Here is a 15,126-nt window from a genome sequence, read left to right as displayed (position 1 = left end):
ATGATTGCTTCATCTGAAGAAAAATTATATTTTATTACATCTTCATGCAGCAGCTGTGCAACAGACACAGACGGAATTCCATTCAGTGGACGGTTATTTACACGATATTAGAAAATATATTAAAGCTGAGCAGAGGAGCTGTGAACCCCAACAATACAGGAGACAATAAAAGCATCAATTTAATAACACGATAATAACTTTACCTTTCCTTTGTGACTGAACTTGGATTCAGCGGCTCAGCAGAACAGTGCAGCGGGTTTTTATTGAGGCAGCAAACATTGCAGTTATTAGAGAAGCTACATTGAACTGCATCTGTCTGCAGCAACATCCTTGTGAGTGTGAAGGCTTAAGAATTCCTGAAAACTCTGCCTGAAGGAACAAGACTTCTCCGTTTAACAGTAGGTTTAGATAGTTTTAATTAAATATAGGAATCTCAAAGTTCAGGCACAGTGAGAACTAATGCATTCTAAATGTCTGCCTTCTGTTTTTGTCTTTTGATATTTTTCTATAAGATTTAATTCTCACATGTCTCTTTGGCTCCAACTTCACTGAGCTTAGGAAGTTGGTCACTTGACGTTATGAAGCATGTCCAGGTAAGTCGCACAGCGAGAAGGCCCTGGTTCAAATCTTGGCTGGGAGCTTTCTGTGTGGGTTTTGCATGTTTTCCCCATGCATGTGTGGGTTTTGCTCCAGTTTGCTTCCACAGTCCAAATACATCCTTTAAATCGTTCCCTAGGGTTAGGCCTGCACAATAAATCACTACTTTATTGTTATTGCCCAAGTCCGTTATTGCAAGCTGTGCAATACACATATCGCAAAACTCAGCGAACGTTGCAATAAATTGTTGCCCTAAATGTGCTAAAACATTCTTATGGCAGCTTGAAGTATTTAATGAATCAATTAAATCCATTCATGCATTTGACGAATCGGATAGAGCTCTTTCTATTAGATGTTCGCCTCCTATGTAGACGAGGGTCATTTGGAGTGTAATTTAAGTTATGCTGACTTGTATTTAAAATAAACTGTTATGTTTTTTTTTATTGTTTTAATATTTATTCATGTATCGCAACTTATATCGTCATCGCAATATTGATCACTAATATCATATCGTGCAACCCTTTTTAGTGTGAATTGTAGAACGAATAAGAGCGTGTGGCCCTGTGACAGACGGGTAACCTGTCCAGGGTATACCCTGCTTTTGCCTAACACTAGCTGGGATAGGCTCCAGCAACCTCGTGACCACAAAAGGGATTAAGCTGGTTTTGAAAAGAGATAAATGGAAAAAGTCAGAGTTGAGACATGTAGAAGTGGGGAGTGAGGGTAACCTGATTCTCTATACACAAACTGTAAACACACCATTATAAATCAAAGCTTTTTAACAAGCATCCCAAAATGCAAGCAGGAATCTCAACCAACAGTCTAAGGGAACCATTGCCACCAAAATAAGATATTAAATAAAGAAAACCTGAAAGACAAAACATCATGTTAACATATAGATAATCGCACAGCTGTAATGCTATGGCTGGGACAGCTATGAGCCAGCAGCTGACAAACATCACAACAGTTAACCACACAATGTTATCTTTGACGTTTTCTTGAGAAAAATATTTCTTCCAGTCAAAACAGCTGAATGGTCCAAAGGGATCAGTCTTTGGTAATCTATGCCATCAAACTGCAGCTACCATACTCTCTGCTGAGTGCAGCAGCAGTTAAAGAGACGTTCAGAGCGCTGTTCAGCATAAAAACGCAACAAATGAGTCTGAGTGATGCGGCCCAGAAGCCAGTTTGATCCCAATGCGCCTCTCCTCCTCCCAATGCGCCTCTCAGACGTCTCCTGACGTCTGATGAGTTGACAGACCTGTCATCCCTCACAATGGAGCTCATTTTATACTACGAAATGGGGAAAATTAGTTAGTTTCTATGGATTTGATGAGACTTGCTAACAAATTAGTCCAAAAGGGATGAATGAATTGGATATTTTCAGAATAAAACCTTCGTAAAACTGAAAGTGGAATTTAAAAATCTACTTTTGCTTTTCACAACCTACTTCTATAATGGTATTATCCCAATTTATTAAAAATAAGGATTTCTTTCTTCAGGTAAGGACAATTTTTTCTATTTTCAGAGGGACATTTAGTAAGACAGAAGAACATCTGTCCCCTGATACTTGCAGTGATGTCTTTTCTTACTCAATGTTATTCCTGGAAGACATGTCAGTTAAGTTTCTTTTTGTGTTTTTAGGCTTTCCAAACCAGAGAGGCTTAAAAAAACCCATTATCACATGTATGCTTCTCTTCCAAAATGATGTATTTTGTGACGACAAAGCGAGTTATCATTAAAAAAAAAGTCTATTTTGGGCCTGAGCCTTTGAGAAATATACTCCCTAAAGTTGGTTACTCTGGTTACCATCACTTTGTCAACCAACAATTTAATGAGGAGTGATAAAGTGCTATGATCTGGTCACAAAGCCTCATGGTTCATCATTGTAGTATTGGACGGCAAAGTATTCCTTTTTTGTTGGTTGGCAGTTGAAACTAGAGCATATTTTATACTGAACACTCTCCACACAAATCCTTTGTACCATCCAGTATATGCCTCGTGGTTTCATAGTTTCTAGTGGGGCACTTTGTTCTTGAACTGGCGGCTTAAGATAGAAAAGGGAAAGCCTTTAGCTGTCAGGCTGTATATTCACTCAACCTTAAAGACTATTCTTCAACTTTTTAAAAAAAGAAAAAAAACAATTAATGGTAAGGTCTGGTTGAGCAACTCTTTCCTGTAACTCCACTTATCTTGCTAATGGACTAAGCTGCCAAGGTCCCATGATGCATTGGGAAGCTTTGTTCACTCTGCTCTTTTCACTTTCCCTGTATGTATAACTCATTTTAATGTCATTTACTTGTAGTCTCCCCCTTAAGAACCCAGGGCCTTTTATTTTAATGTTTCAGTTTCTCCATCTCCTCATGGACAGTATTAATTAATTCTTTTCAATTTTTGGTTTTTACCTTAACAATTTCCCTCATAAAATATGAAAAATAGTAATGAATTGAATGTTGAATAATTTCAAGGAAATTGAATGTGCATTCTTCAGTATTGTCTTTTTAACAGTGAGATTTTTAAGAAGATGCAACTGGATTCTGCAAATCAAAATGTTTAAGGCCAACTACACACTGTTGCACACGTATTAGTTTGCATGCAAAAGCACACGTAGAATGCCAAGATTACCCCCTTTGTTGGTTTCTGAAGGCGACACAAGAGTGTAGAGTCTGCAGGAAAATAATTCCATATAAAATCAACTCCACTACCCTCCACACGTCTTTAGTATAAAATTCAATTTAAAAAAAATTCCACAAAGCCTCGTCTACGTTTTTATTAACAGTCTCAAATGCATTTATATACATATTCATTCAGATAATAATTCACATTTTAGTTTCCTAAAGTTCAGCCCACTGTTGTTTTTCCAAATCCAAATAATCCAAAGGGAACATTATTAGAACATAGTAGCTCACTGGATGGTCACATGACTTTGCTAAATTCAAAGTGTTTCCACACATTGGACTGGAAGGATGGTTGATCAGTTTTTGATGACATCATGTGTGTGTTGTCTGCTGTGATGTCACCTGGTTGTTTTTATTTTTTAATTTTACAACTATTGTCTGTTTCAAAGGTTTCTGCTGCTGTACAGTATGGTATAACCTACTGTCTCAATCCAAACGGTATTTACCAAAATAAATAATAATTTATTTCCATTTGAAATGATTTATATTGGTAGAGTTCGATTTGATTAAATATCAACTTGAATCAGACAGATCAATTTGATCGGGTAAATCAATTCATGAATTAATCATTATACCCCCAATCTGCATTTACTGCTATTAAAATATTATGTTGATGTAACTTGATAGATTATAAGCATAAACAAAAATCTCCTTTGATATTTGACTGCCCAGTTAAACTGTTCCTCTAAACAAAAACCAAATACAGGCCATCTTATGGAGTAAACATCTCTATTACTATTGCGTCTAATATCCTACAGGGTAGAGTAATGAAGACGTGCGGTCTTCATTACTCTCAGCAACTCAGCAACTTTTTTTCTATTTTTGAAGCCTTTGTGTGACTGAATGGTAAAGACAGGCTAAATGGAAATACTCTTAATTATTACTGAGAGGCCAGATCGGCTTGCGCTGCATGACGTGTGCAGTCGTATAAAGCAGCCGGAACGCAGAATGAGGCAGCTTCAACAGAACAACAAGTGACTCACAACAAAAAAGCAACAAAAAACCAGAAGAAAAACAGTGCCATGCAATAACTGATGAGTGATGAGCTCTGTAGTCCTTTCAACATGACATTCATTCTTTTCATGCTCCTGTGATTTCTGTCAGGTCTAGTTACGTTGACCCGATACCTCTCCTTGATTGGTCACAGCTTTGTTTACTGGGATCTTTAAAGATGCAGTGTTATATGACATCACCCAAGTCTAAGCAAAGAGACATTCCCAATGGAAAGACTATGCTAGTGTCACAAGCATAGTCCTGTAGAAATACAAGATGAAGAACAAATTAAGGTAGTGAGCTGTAGACCCGTTATGATGGACTCCAGCACCTTCCCAACCCACTTAAGAGGAAAATGTCACTATAGAAATTACGGGATGCATAGATGGAGCAAATGAGCTGCAAGCTTGAGTCGAGGGTACTGGTCAAGCAGAGGATAAGCACCGGGAACAAAGAATGCTGACTCAGCTCTTCCCGATTAGTTAGCCTAAGCAAACACTTGCAAGAGGAAACAAAGCTACTCGGTGTCCCGTTTCCTGCAAACGGGAGAGGGCAACAGCAAAATAATCTGACTGACTTCAACAGCAACTCAGAAAATTAAATATCTTTCCACTCCGGTCTCGTTTGTGTCCACTAACACACCTCACGCAGGTTAAATGCAGTTTAACCTGCGTGTACTTTGTGTACTTATCTCAGCAGAGTAGCGTGTGTGCAAATTGACACAACTGTTGTCTGTTTCCGAGGTTTCTGCTGCTGGACACTATGGTATGTGGGTATAAATAAATCACTGAGTCAAGTGTTTGAGTGTGTGTTGGAGCACTCTGGGGTTTGAATGTATTGCAGCAACATTAGACGTGTGTCCTTCCCAAATGGTGGGAGGAAAAGGGCAGCACAAACCAATCATCTTTTGGATGCCTATATGTGTCAGGAGATCACAGCAAAACAGCTTTAAATTTGCTATAAAATCAGTATTTTCCTCACCACAAGGCGCACTTAAAGGCCTTAATTCTTTCAAAAAAACAACAGCGTCCCTTATAATCCGGAGCATCCTATATATGGATTAATTCTAGTTGTGTTTGCTGATGTGGAAGTGATTTAGGTACACTCCGTCATAATTGTCAGTCTGTTTTTTGTAGGAGTTGGAAACAAGGTTGGGTAAATATGCTTACATGTAGCCGTGTATTGTTTTTCTTTATGTGCTACCAACGAGGTTAAGAGTCAGTGTAGTCACAATCACATGTAATTTAAAAGGTATCAGTCTGTTTTATTTACGTGTTGCAAACAAGGTTGGGAGTTACAGGTTGCTAAGTGTGATACAAACAAGTCCCAGAGTTATTGTGAACACAGTTAATAAAGACAGACTAACTGACGGACCTATTTCGCTTCATGTGCCTAATAGTTCGGTGTTCCATATAGATGTCACAAGTTCAAAAATAGACACCCCCTTATCGTGCAGAAAATATAGTAAATCTTTTTTTTCTTTACATGTATTAAAGTTTATCTATAGTAGGGGTGGGATTATATAAGCTTGCTTCTTCCCACTCCTTTTCAAGCAATAAATCAAACTCTACTTATACCTCAGTTAATGATCACTGTATTTAATTAAGCACATATGATTTAAGTGACATTTTTGTTTTGTCTTCTGTCTTTTTAATCCATGCATTTCATCATTTCTGTAATGAGTTTGATAAATATGCGTAAATTCTTTATTGCTTTGACTACAATGCTTGAAATATATCTATGGATCTCTATCGATCTATGTAAATAGATAGATATCTATACATAGATATATAGATATCAATGTATTTAGATATGTATAGATGTATCTCTCTCTCTCTCTCTCTATATCTATATATATATATATATATATATATATATATATATATATATATATATATATATATATATATATATATATATATATATATATATATATATATATATCATCTATCTAAATATCACACACATCTATATATTTTTTTAATTTACAAAATTTCCTCATAAGAAAAGACAACAGCTCCATGTCAACTCTACATGAAAAAAACCCTTCACCACTCAAAAGATCCTCAACAGATGAGCAGCACTTGTCAAAGAAGAAAGCAAATTAAAATAGTGCAGCATGTGGGCGATGAAAGACCAGTGGAAACAAAGAAGTGTTTGAAAGTTCAAGGTGCCTGAATAAGGGATGAGCATGGAATGAGGGGTCCAAGACCCCTCATTCTTTGAATCAGACTAGCATAAATCTGAGGTAAACATAGTGGATAAAAGCAGACCTATGCCAGCGAATGGCTGCAGACACTGCCATAGATCTAAAACAGCATCTTGGATTTTTTTCACTTACAGTTATGAAACGTTCAGATTTATCCTGTAATCATTGCTTTTGCATTCCAGCAGGCCAGAATTTAGTATTTTCTTTGAAAGATCTTAAATGTAGGTGGTAGGTCACGGACTGTGGGATGTGGAGAAAAAAATAGAAAGCGTATTTCCTAAGAGGATTACTACTAAAATAATACCATCAAAAGGGTTTCTTGCACAGAGAAAAGGCAAGCATACTCATAAAATAAATCAGTCTCGTGTGACAGAATCAGATATATAATTCTGCAGGAACTGTCTGTTTTCATTAAAAATGTATAGCACTAAAAATACCAGAATGTACTTCTTCTGACAAGAAGAACAGATCTAATACAATATATATATCTTTCAGCGAGGGTTTGGCCCCACAAAACCAGCTTCAATCTGCTCCCACCTTGGTGGTGTCATCATGGGAACGCTGATAGCGTTTCCATCGGCAACCGTAGATCCCGGTGATGCATGACAAACACAGCTGGCGTTCGTAGACCTGGAGAGGTTGGTGTTTCACCATGCTCCTTCACGCAGTCCTCCTCCCAGGGCCAGAGCTAACATCCCACTGGCTGGAAGTGTCCTGGAAGAAAAGAAGAAGATTCATATCGTTTGGCCAGCGGCAATGCTGCAAATGTTTGCCACCACAGTAACAAGTCAGGCAGCTTGATGCAAAACATACGCTCGTCCTCAAAAAGCACCATGCTTCTGACAAAAAAAAACAACAGCATCAAATCAGAACCGCGTTTCCAATGACGACTGCAAGCGGCTTTTATCAATGTAATTAAGGATGGAGAAAAAAATGAAATTGAAATGAGTTTGACATTAATAGCTTACCCAGCGAGCACCCATACTGGTCAAAATAAAGTATTTTAGTCCTAATATTTCTTTTTTTAGGTCCAAACAAAGCTATATAATGACAAGGAAGCCTTTTTTTCATTTTCTTATTTTTAAAAAAAAGCTGACTTGCAGTCGGATCAACAGCTGCAGCTTTGGCAAACTAATATGTGTAAAACAGCAACAACAACTGGGAACATTTTCTTTAAAGAGGTCCTGTTCTATGCAGTTCTAGCTCTTGAAAAAGGGAGGGCTGTTTTTACCTCATTTAACACTTTTTTTTTTAAAGGAGATATTCAGCCCAGGCAGCTGAACAGCAGAGCACCAAGCACACTGGAAAATAAACTCAGCAGGCCTTCTTGCCCTTTCATGCTGCATTATTGAAACCGGTAGGAAGAGCCAGAATGGTTTGTGTGAATAATCCGAGTTACAACTTACTTCTTTCCCACTGACTGGTTGTTGATCCAGCACAGAAACTCTCTAATCAGCTATAATAATAGTGCAGCAGTCCGAACGCGGCTTTACTTCACTTTTCAAAGACATGACACGGCTTGTTGAGAAGCCACTAAACAAAAAAACAAAAAAAAGAAAAAGAGCAAAAGCATAGACACTTGCTGCAATAATCAAGCTGTTATAGGTTGTGAACAACTACTATTTAGCATCTGCAGCAGCTGCTACGTTTCCTGTTATTACTAAAACAGCTCAGAGTAGGGTGGGCCTGACCCCCAGGGTATAATGAATCTGGATCAACCCCAGCAAGACCTCAAAGTCTTCTATATCCACTGTGTGTGAATACTCAGTGGGTTCATAAATATTTACTGGATGCAATGCAGATCAAAAACACAAAAACAGCCCATGCAAAAAAAAAATAAAAAAAATAGAATACAACATATATTTAACAAAATCTAATGAAAGAAATTCATGCACAGAAATGCTACGTCTGGACCTAGAAGTTTTGGTTGAAAACAATATATAAACTTTTGTTTTTCCAAGACTTTCGAGTCAGAGAGTTGAATTTAAAAGGGGATAGGAAGAGTCACTATTGTGTTCTAATAAAAGTCAAACAGATACATACAGTGGTTTATAACATGGTTTAGCAAATCCCAGATAAGAGACACAAAAAAGGAAAGAAGCATGTAACAAAAAAAAAGAGATTGAACAAACCACTGGCAATTTACAAAGACACACATTTTGTCAACAATAAGATATAGTGTATAAGATCCAACACATGTATAAACCCAAACGTCAAGCTATGCATGCAGCTCATAGGGCTGATTACTCCAACCAACTTTAAATGATTCATACCTGTAGATGTTGCAACAGTTTGACTGTTGGAATATTGATGGCAGTGGTTCCAGAGTTGACTAAAGGATTTTCATCCTTTTTAAGACTGAATCAAACAAGTTGTAGGAAGGTAAACACAACTAAAGCCTTTATTTGTAGATGCGTGTTCCCTTCCCTTCAGAAACCATTTATTCTACAATTCTCTTTAATGTAGTGACACTCAATCTAGTACATGCAGTACATAGATCCCCAGGATCACTGCTGTTCTAAGATTTGCTCCAACTGTCATTTTTTACATAGGACAAATATATATATATAGATATAATTAATGTTAGGTTAAACAGAACATCAAATGGAAAGATGAGCATTTACAATAAGGCAGTGTCCCTGAGGCTGTAAATCAGTTCTCGGAAACTGAAGGTTTCTATAGTGTCCACTTGTTATTTATCGGTCTGAATCCTCTGCTAGAATTTACAAAAATTTAAGATTGAATGTGGCAAGCCGATACCCCAATTATCCTAATGACTTTCTACAAATACGCCAGCAGAAATAAAATGTAGAGACTATCAAGGAACATCAGGAATTTCCACGCCTCTCATTTACCCAAGAATTTGAAGCTCTACTTGCATTTTTTTGTGAACATGCCATCAATGCATGTAGTGGAAGTTAATTAACATCTAGAATTCTGGTAAATAATGCATAATGAATGTATGCAATGTTTCAACCTTTTATTCATAGTGTTTGCCGCCCCATTGCATCACCATCCATTTTCATGACCAAGACATAGGAGACAAGAGAAACCCACAAATGATCAAAGTTCCTCCAGAAGAAAAAAAGCAGAGACTTCCTGTCATTTGTCCCGAGGGGTCTGAACTGAACAACATGAGAAGATAAAGGCTCCAAAAACACCTAAAAAGCTTCTGTCATTTTCTTTTCTGCTGCCTCATTTCCTCCAATCAAAAGCCTGGTGAGAAAAAAACTAAAACTGACATTGGAGAAGGAAATGCTTCAGCAGTTTCCAATCAAAGTTCTTCAGCACAGAGAACGGAGGTAGACCGAGCAGCAGTGAACCCACAACAAAGGCCAGGTTAAGAATGGGAAATGAGAACATTTTTTTCAGCTAAATATGAGCAGCTAATCACGTGACAAAAAATAAAACTCCCTTTAGTACACAGCGTACAAATGAAATGGAAGTATTAGTTATTCTGTGTGACGTATGCAAGGGCTCGACAAAATGACCAAGTGTTCGCAGCACAGAACAGATCCAACATTAAATGATTCAGCAAAAAGACACCATAACTTTTGAAATTTCCTCAGTGTATAGAAGCAGAGTGTGAAATTAAGTTCTTCATCTTGTTTGATGGATATTAAAATAATGGAATGAATATTGGAAAACTGATAAACAACAGTGAACACATGGGTTCACTCAGGACCATTGAAATCACTTTCCCCTCACAATCCTCTTCACAGTTATAGGTTCTGATTTAGAAGTCAATAACATTTGCAGCACAGTAGGGATGGAATTGAACATGGCTGTGACAGTTGTGATTTGTGACACAAGAATAATAAAGCGCATTATTAAAGGCAGGACGTACGTCTGCTTGTATGTGTTTAGCATAAACAAGATTTTGTCGATGCTACTTGTTTAGTCTGACCTGCCGTACCAGAAGAACAAGATCTATTTCAAAGCAGCGAAAGCATTTTTCAACCAAGTTATAACATGATGGAAGCACATAATAAGCAGCACAGCAAAAACATGTCAAACAAAAGTTATTGGTGAGATTGTACACCAACTCAAAAATGTGACCATTCTCTGATGTGAGGAGCAAACCAAAGCTTCTGGAGTGACTGAAAGCAAAGATGAAGAATAAAAGGACACCACAGAAGGAAAACCATAAGACCCATAAATGTGGATCATTGTAACTCCACATGGGGCTGGGCGATAAAAGGTTTATAAAATGTACCGTGATATAACTTTTTCTCGAAAGAAGAATGAGTCTATTGGGATAGACTTTATACTATAAAAAACAATTTTGATAAATGTTTTTTGAATTAATTGTGTTGCATTTATCCGCCACGTCTTAAAGTGAAAATATAGTCTGACTTTAAACCGGTCCGTGATTAAATGTAGGTGAGACACGGAACAGCTCATTAGCAGGATAGCGTCTTAGTATGATAGAATTGTAGCATTTAGCATCGTAGTATCAGTGTGTAATGACACCGCCGTCTCCAAATCAACACTTTTTTACTAAACCTTTTAGGTGCTGCTGAAGTCCAAGAGGTTTATCCTACAGTTCTTTCTGGGTCCTGTTAAAAATCTTCCCATGTTCTGCTGATTCATCTGATAAAAACTAAGTTAGACGGAGGCGACTAGCAGAAGTTACGTCACAAGGAAAAGCAGCAGAAGACAATCACTACTAACAAAATCTGTGTGGCAGAAAATGTTTAAAACATATAGACTTGTACATCTGAACCTCACTGTAATGATAATAACCATCCAGCAACTTGTTGCTTTATGCTGCTTAATGGTTTTACCCCCCCCCCTCTCTAACATACCTCTCTCTTCTTCCCTCATTTCCTTTTCCGGCCGGTCCAAGACAAAAAAAATTCAAATATGATTAAAATGAATAAAGTTTGGCCTCGATTACAAAAGGGGTTAATTCAGACATACCTCTGGTATGTCAGAAGATTAATAACCCCTGTTGTTAAAGTAAAATATGTCCAACACAAGAGGCCTTCAGCTCTCATCTGTTTGCCCAGCTGTTGGACAGGACAAGTTAAAAAATAAAAAATAAAAAGACTGTTTAAAACCCAACATGGAGCACGTCTGATTCATAAGTCACTTCCCAGAAACACCTCTTATCATTCTGTGCAACAAAGTAGCAGCTAGCACACTTGTCATGAGAACATGAGCTAAACCCATGCAGGATATGATGATAAAGTTCCTGGTTTAAGAATCTATATTCAGAAATCATATGATATTTACCAAAAATGCAAAGTCAGTGCAACTCAGAATTCAGATACAAATATTTTCTAAATTTCGTCTATAAAAAGTTAATTAACCAGTTATATACAAACTCAAAACATGACATTTTTGCCAAATGAAGAACTTGTGAGGACAGTAACCAAGTAACAAAAAGGTGTATGAATGTTTAAAAGTAAAAATCTGTCAGGAACCATTACAGTTAACACAAGAAAATTAAAGTGAGAAAGAAGTTGTCTTTTGTTTGATTTTAATTGTTTTTTAATACAAATAAAACTTCTGTAACTTTGTTATTTCAATACATACTTCCTTTAAAAAAATTAATTAAGTTAACTTACACTCAAAAAACTTTCACATTGAATGAACATAACAAAATATATGGAAAGTATTTCCACCTGATTAGATGGCTTTACTTGAACAAAAATGAATCATATTGGTCCTACTTAATGTACCTAGGTTGGGTCAACGTCATGTATTTAGGTCCAACCTAATAAATATAAGTTGATTCAATTTAAATACTACAATGGGACCCAACTCAACCTAATAGTTTTGCTCACTCTAAAAAGAAAAAAAGCTGATCCAACTTAAATGAATAACTTAAATTAGTAGCACGTTATTGAATGAAGTTTTTTCAACTTAATTTGTTATGTCTATCCAACTCAATTTGATGTGTTGATCTAACTTAAATTTCTTGTTATTTTTCTTTAATTTTGTTCATTTTTCTAAACTTTCAAGCACTGGGCCTTTTAATCTCCATATTAAAGACATGATTGGGCCAACAATGTCTCGCATTACAAGGCAGGAACTCACGTGTGGTAAACTCTGTCTTTAGTATTGGGACATTATTGGGTACAGTATTGGGTGCTTTTTTTCGCACAAGGGGGTTGGTCATCATGATCTCCCAAACTCTAACTCATGGCGCAGAAAAAAATAAACAAAACAGTTTAAATTACTAGTTAAAACAGAGTAAAAACAGATAAACAGAACACAAGGACAAAAACTCACTCTTAAACCCCAATCTGCCAGATAGGCAAAGAAAATGGTATCCCACAATTCCTTGCGCAGCCTTACGTTATGACGTCATGACGCATTGACAGCTTCACACCAAAGGTACACCAACTCAATTGAATTAAGTTGATTTAAAGTAAAATAACTATATCAGACAACTACATGTTATTCTTAAGTTGAATGTTCTGGTTGAAATGACAAGTTACAGTCAGGACCATAAATATTTGGACAGAGACACATTCTTTCCAATTTAATTTCTGTACATTACCACAGTGAATTTTAAATAAAACAACTCAGATGCCATTGAAGTGCAGACTTCCATCTTTTATTCCATGCGTTGAACAAAAAGATTGCATAAAAATGTGAAAAACTAAAGCATTTTTTAAACAATCCCTTCATTTCATGGACTCGTAAGTAATTGGACAAATGAAATAACTGAAAACAAAATGGTCATTACTAATATTTGGTTGAAAAGCCTTTGTTGGCAATGACAGCCTGAAGTCTTGAACTCATGGACATCACCAGATGCTGGGTTTTCTCCTTCTGAATGCTCTGCCAGGCCTTTACTGTTTACTGCAGCAGCTTTCAGTTGCTGTTTGTTTGTGGGCCTTTCTGTCTGAAGTTTAGTCTTCAACAAGTGAAATGCTGCTCAATTGGGTTAAGATCAGGTTACTAACTTGGCCATTCAAGAATATTCAACTTCTTTGCTTTAATAAACTCCTGAGTTGCTTTAGCTGTATGTTTTGGGTCGTTGTCCATCTGTATTATGAAACGCCGCACAATCAGTTTGGCTGCATTCACCTGGATCTGTGCAGACAGGATGTCTCTGAACACCTCAGAATTCATTGGGCTGCTTCTGTCCTGTGTCACGTCATCAATAAACACTAGTGTCCCAGTGCCAGTAGCAGTCATGCATGCCCAGACCATCACACTGCCTCCACCGTGTTTTACTGATGATGTAGTGAGCTTTGGATCATGAGCTTCTCCACGCCTTCTCCATACTTTTCTCTTGCCATCATTCTGGTAGAGGATGATTTTGGTTTCATCTGTCCAAAGAATGTTTTTCCAGAACTGTGCTGTTTTTTTCAGATGCTTTTTAGCAAAGTCCAATCTAGCCTTCCTATTCTTGAGGCTTATGAGTGGCTTGCATCTTGCAGTGTACCCTCTGGATCTACTTTAATGCAGTCTTCTTTTTATGGTAGACTTGGATATTGATACGCCTACCTGGCATCTGAGTTGTTTTATTTAAAATTCACTGTGATAATATAAAGAAACAAAATTAGAAAGAATGTGTCTGTCCGAATATTTATGGTCCTGACTGTACATTTTCGTAAAGTTTATCGGCTGGTAACTTCCTTTTTTTTTTAAATGTATGTGCAAACATGACTTAAAGGCCAAAGATAAACCAAAAAATATATGATCCTATAGAAATATACTGCAATAAGTTTCATTGGTTTTGGTTTTAAGCAGGTTAAAATAAATCCCATTCACATTTGTTTAAGCAACGCAAAAATAGATTTCATAAGTCTGGCTTGGACTCAGATCATATTAAAATCACAAAACATACTGTAACATACACACCAGAATGTCTTTTTACAATTCCCATTTAAATCAATAAATAATCATAAAATCCTATCTGCTGAAGCACATTTAAAGTTAAGTCCCCCTTTTAATTTTGAAAATCTGGGAAATCTTTTTTTTTGAGACAATCCACATAATGCCACGGACGTTTTAGGCACAACACAGAATAAAAGAAGACTACAGTGAAAGACACTTTGGGCATTGCAATCACTTAAGGAGTAAATCATGTCTTGCAGCTTCAGTTAAGCAATAATACATTTTTGTGTTGTGTGATGTCAAGAAATAGCTATAAAACTTTAAAAAAAAAAAATTGGGGTAAAAAAAAAACAACTTCCTGACTGCTTTCTTAAACATAAAAAAGGTTGATTATAATCTGTGAAACAAATAAAACCTAATTAGATTAATTTCAAATTACGACACTGAAAACAGGGATAAAAGCAGCATTACCGTAAGTCATTTCTATTATTGAGGCTAAATAATGGAAAACACAAGTGGTGAAAATCCATTAATGCACTTTAATGTGGGCAAAACAAGAGTCGTAGGCCTATATATCACTTAAAAGTTATTTGTTAAAAACGACTTTTGGGCCTGATGCATAAAGCATGACACTGTTTTAAAGTTAAAGTAGCATTTGCTGTCACACACCTAGGTGTGTGACATTTGTTGTCGACATTTGACCCATCCCCTGGGGAGCAGTGAGCTGCAGATACGGCCGCGCTCGGGAACCACTTGGAGGTTTAACCCCCCAATCAAACTCCTTAGTGCCGAGTGTCAAGCAGGGAGGCGTTAGGTCCCATTTTTAGAGTCTTCGGTATGACTCAGCCT

At 36.9% G+C, this 15,126-nt stretch overlaps 1 protein-coding gene across 6 annotated transcripts in view; it reads right to left on the bottom strand.

Moving 5' to 3' along the window:
- The window catches only part of gdpd5b (glycerophosphodiester phosphodiesterase domain containing 5b), a 49,764-nt gene that overhangs the window by 24,775 nt on the left and 9,863 nt on the right, over positions 1-15,126 (bottom strand). For all 6 annotated transcript variants that reach the window (XR_013647108.1, XR_909905.4, XR_002291580.3 and 3 more), the window contains exon 2: positions 7,015-7,191. Coding sequence is in view for 2 of the 6 variants with exons in the window: in XM_004075928.5 (XP_004075976.2) it covers positions 7,015-7,131 (117 nt within the window). In the remaining 4 variants the exon portion in view is untranslated. The remainder of the gene's footprint in view (positions 1-7,014; positions 7,192-15,126) is intronic.

This window comes from Oryzias latipes, chromosome 13, assembly GCF_053564925.1.
Source record: "Oryzias latipes strain Hd-rR chromosome 13, Olatipes_Hd-rR_3.1".
NCBI classification, from domain to species: Eukaryota; Metazoa; Chordata; class Actinopteri; order Beloniformes; family Adrianichthyidae; genus Oryzias; species Oryzias latipes.
This window is presented reverse-complemented; position numbering and strand designations above follow the sequence as displayed.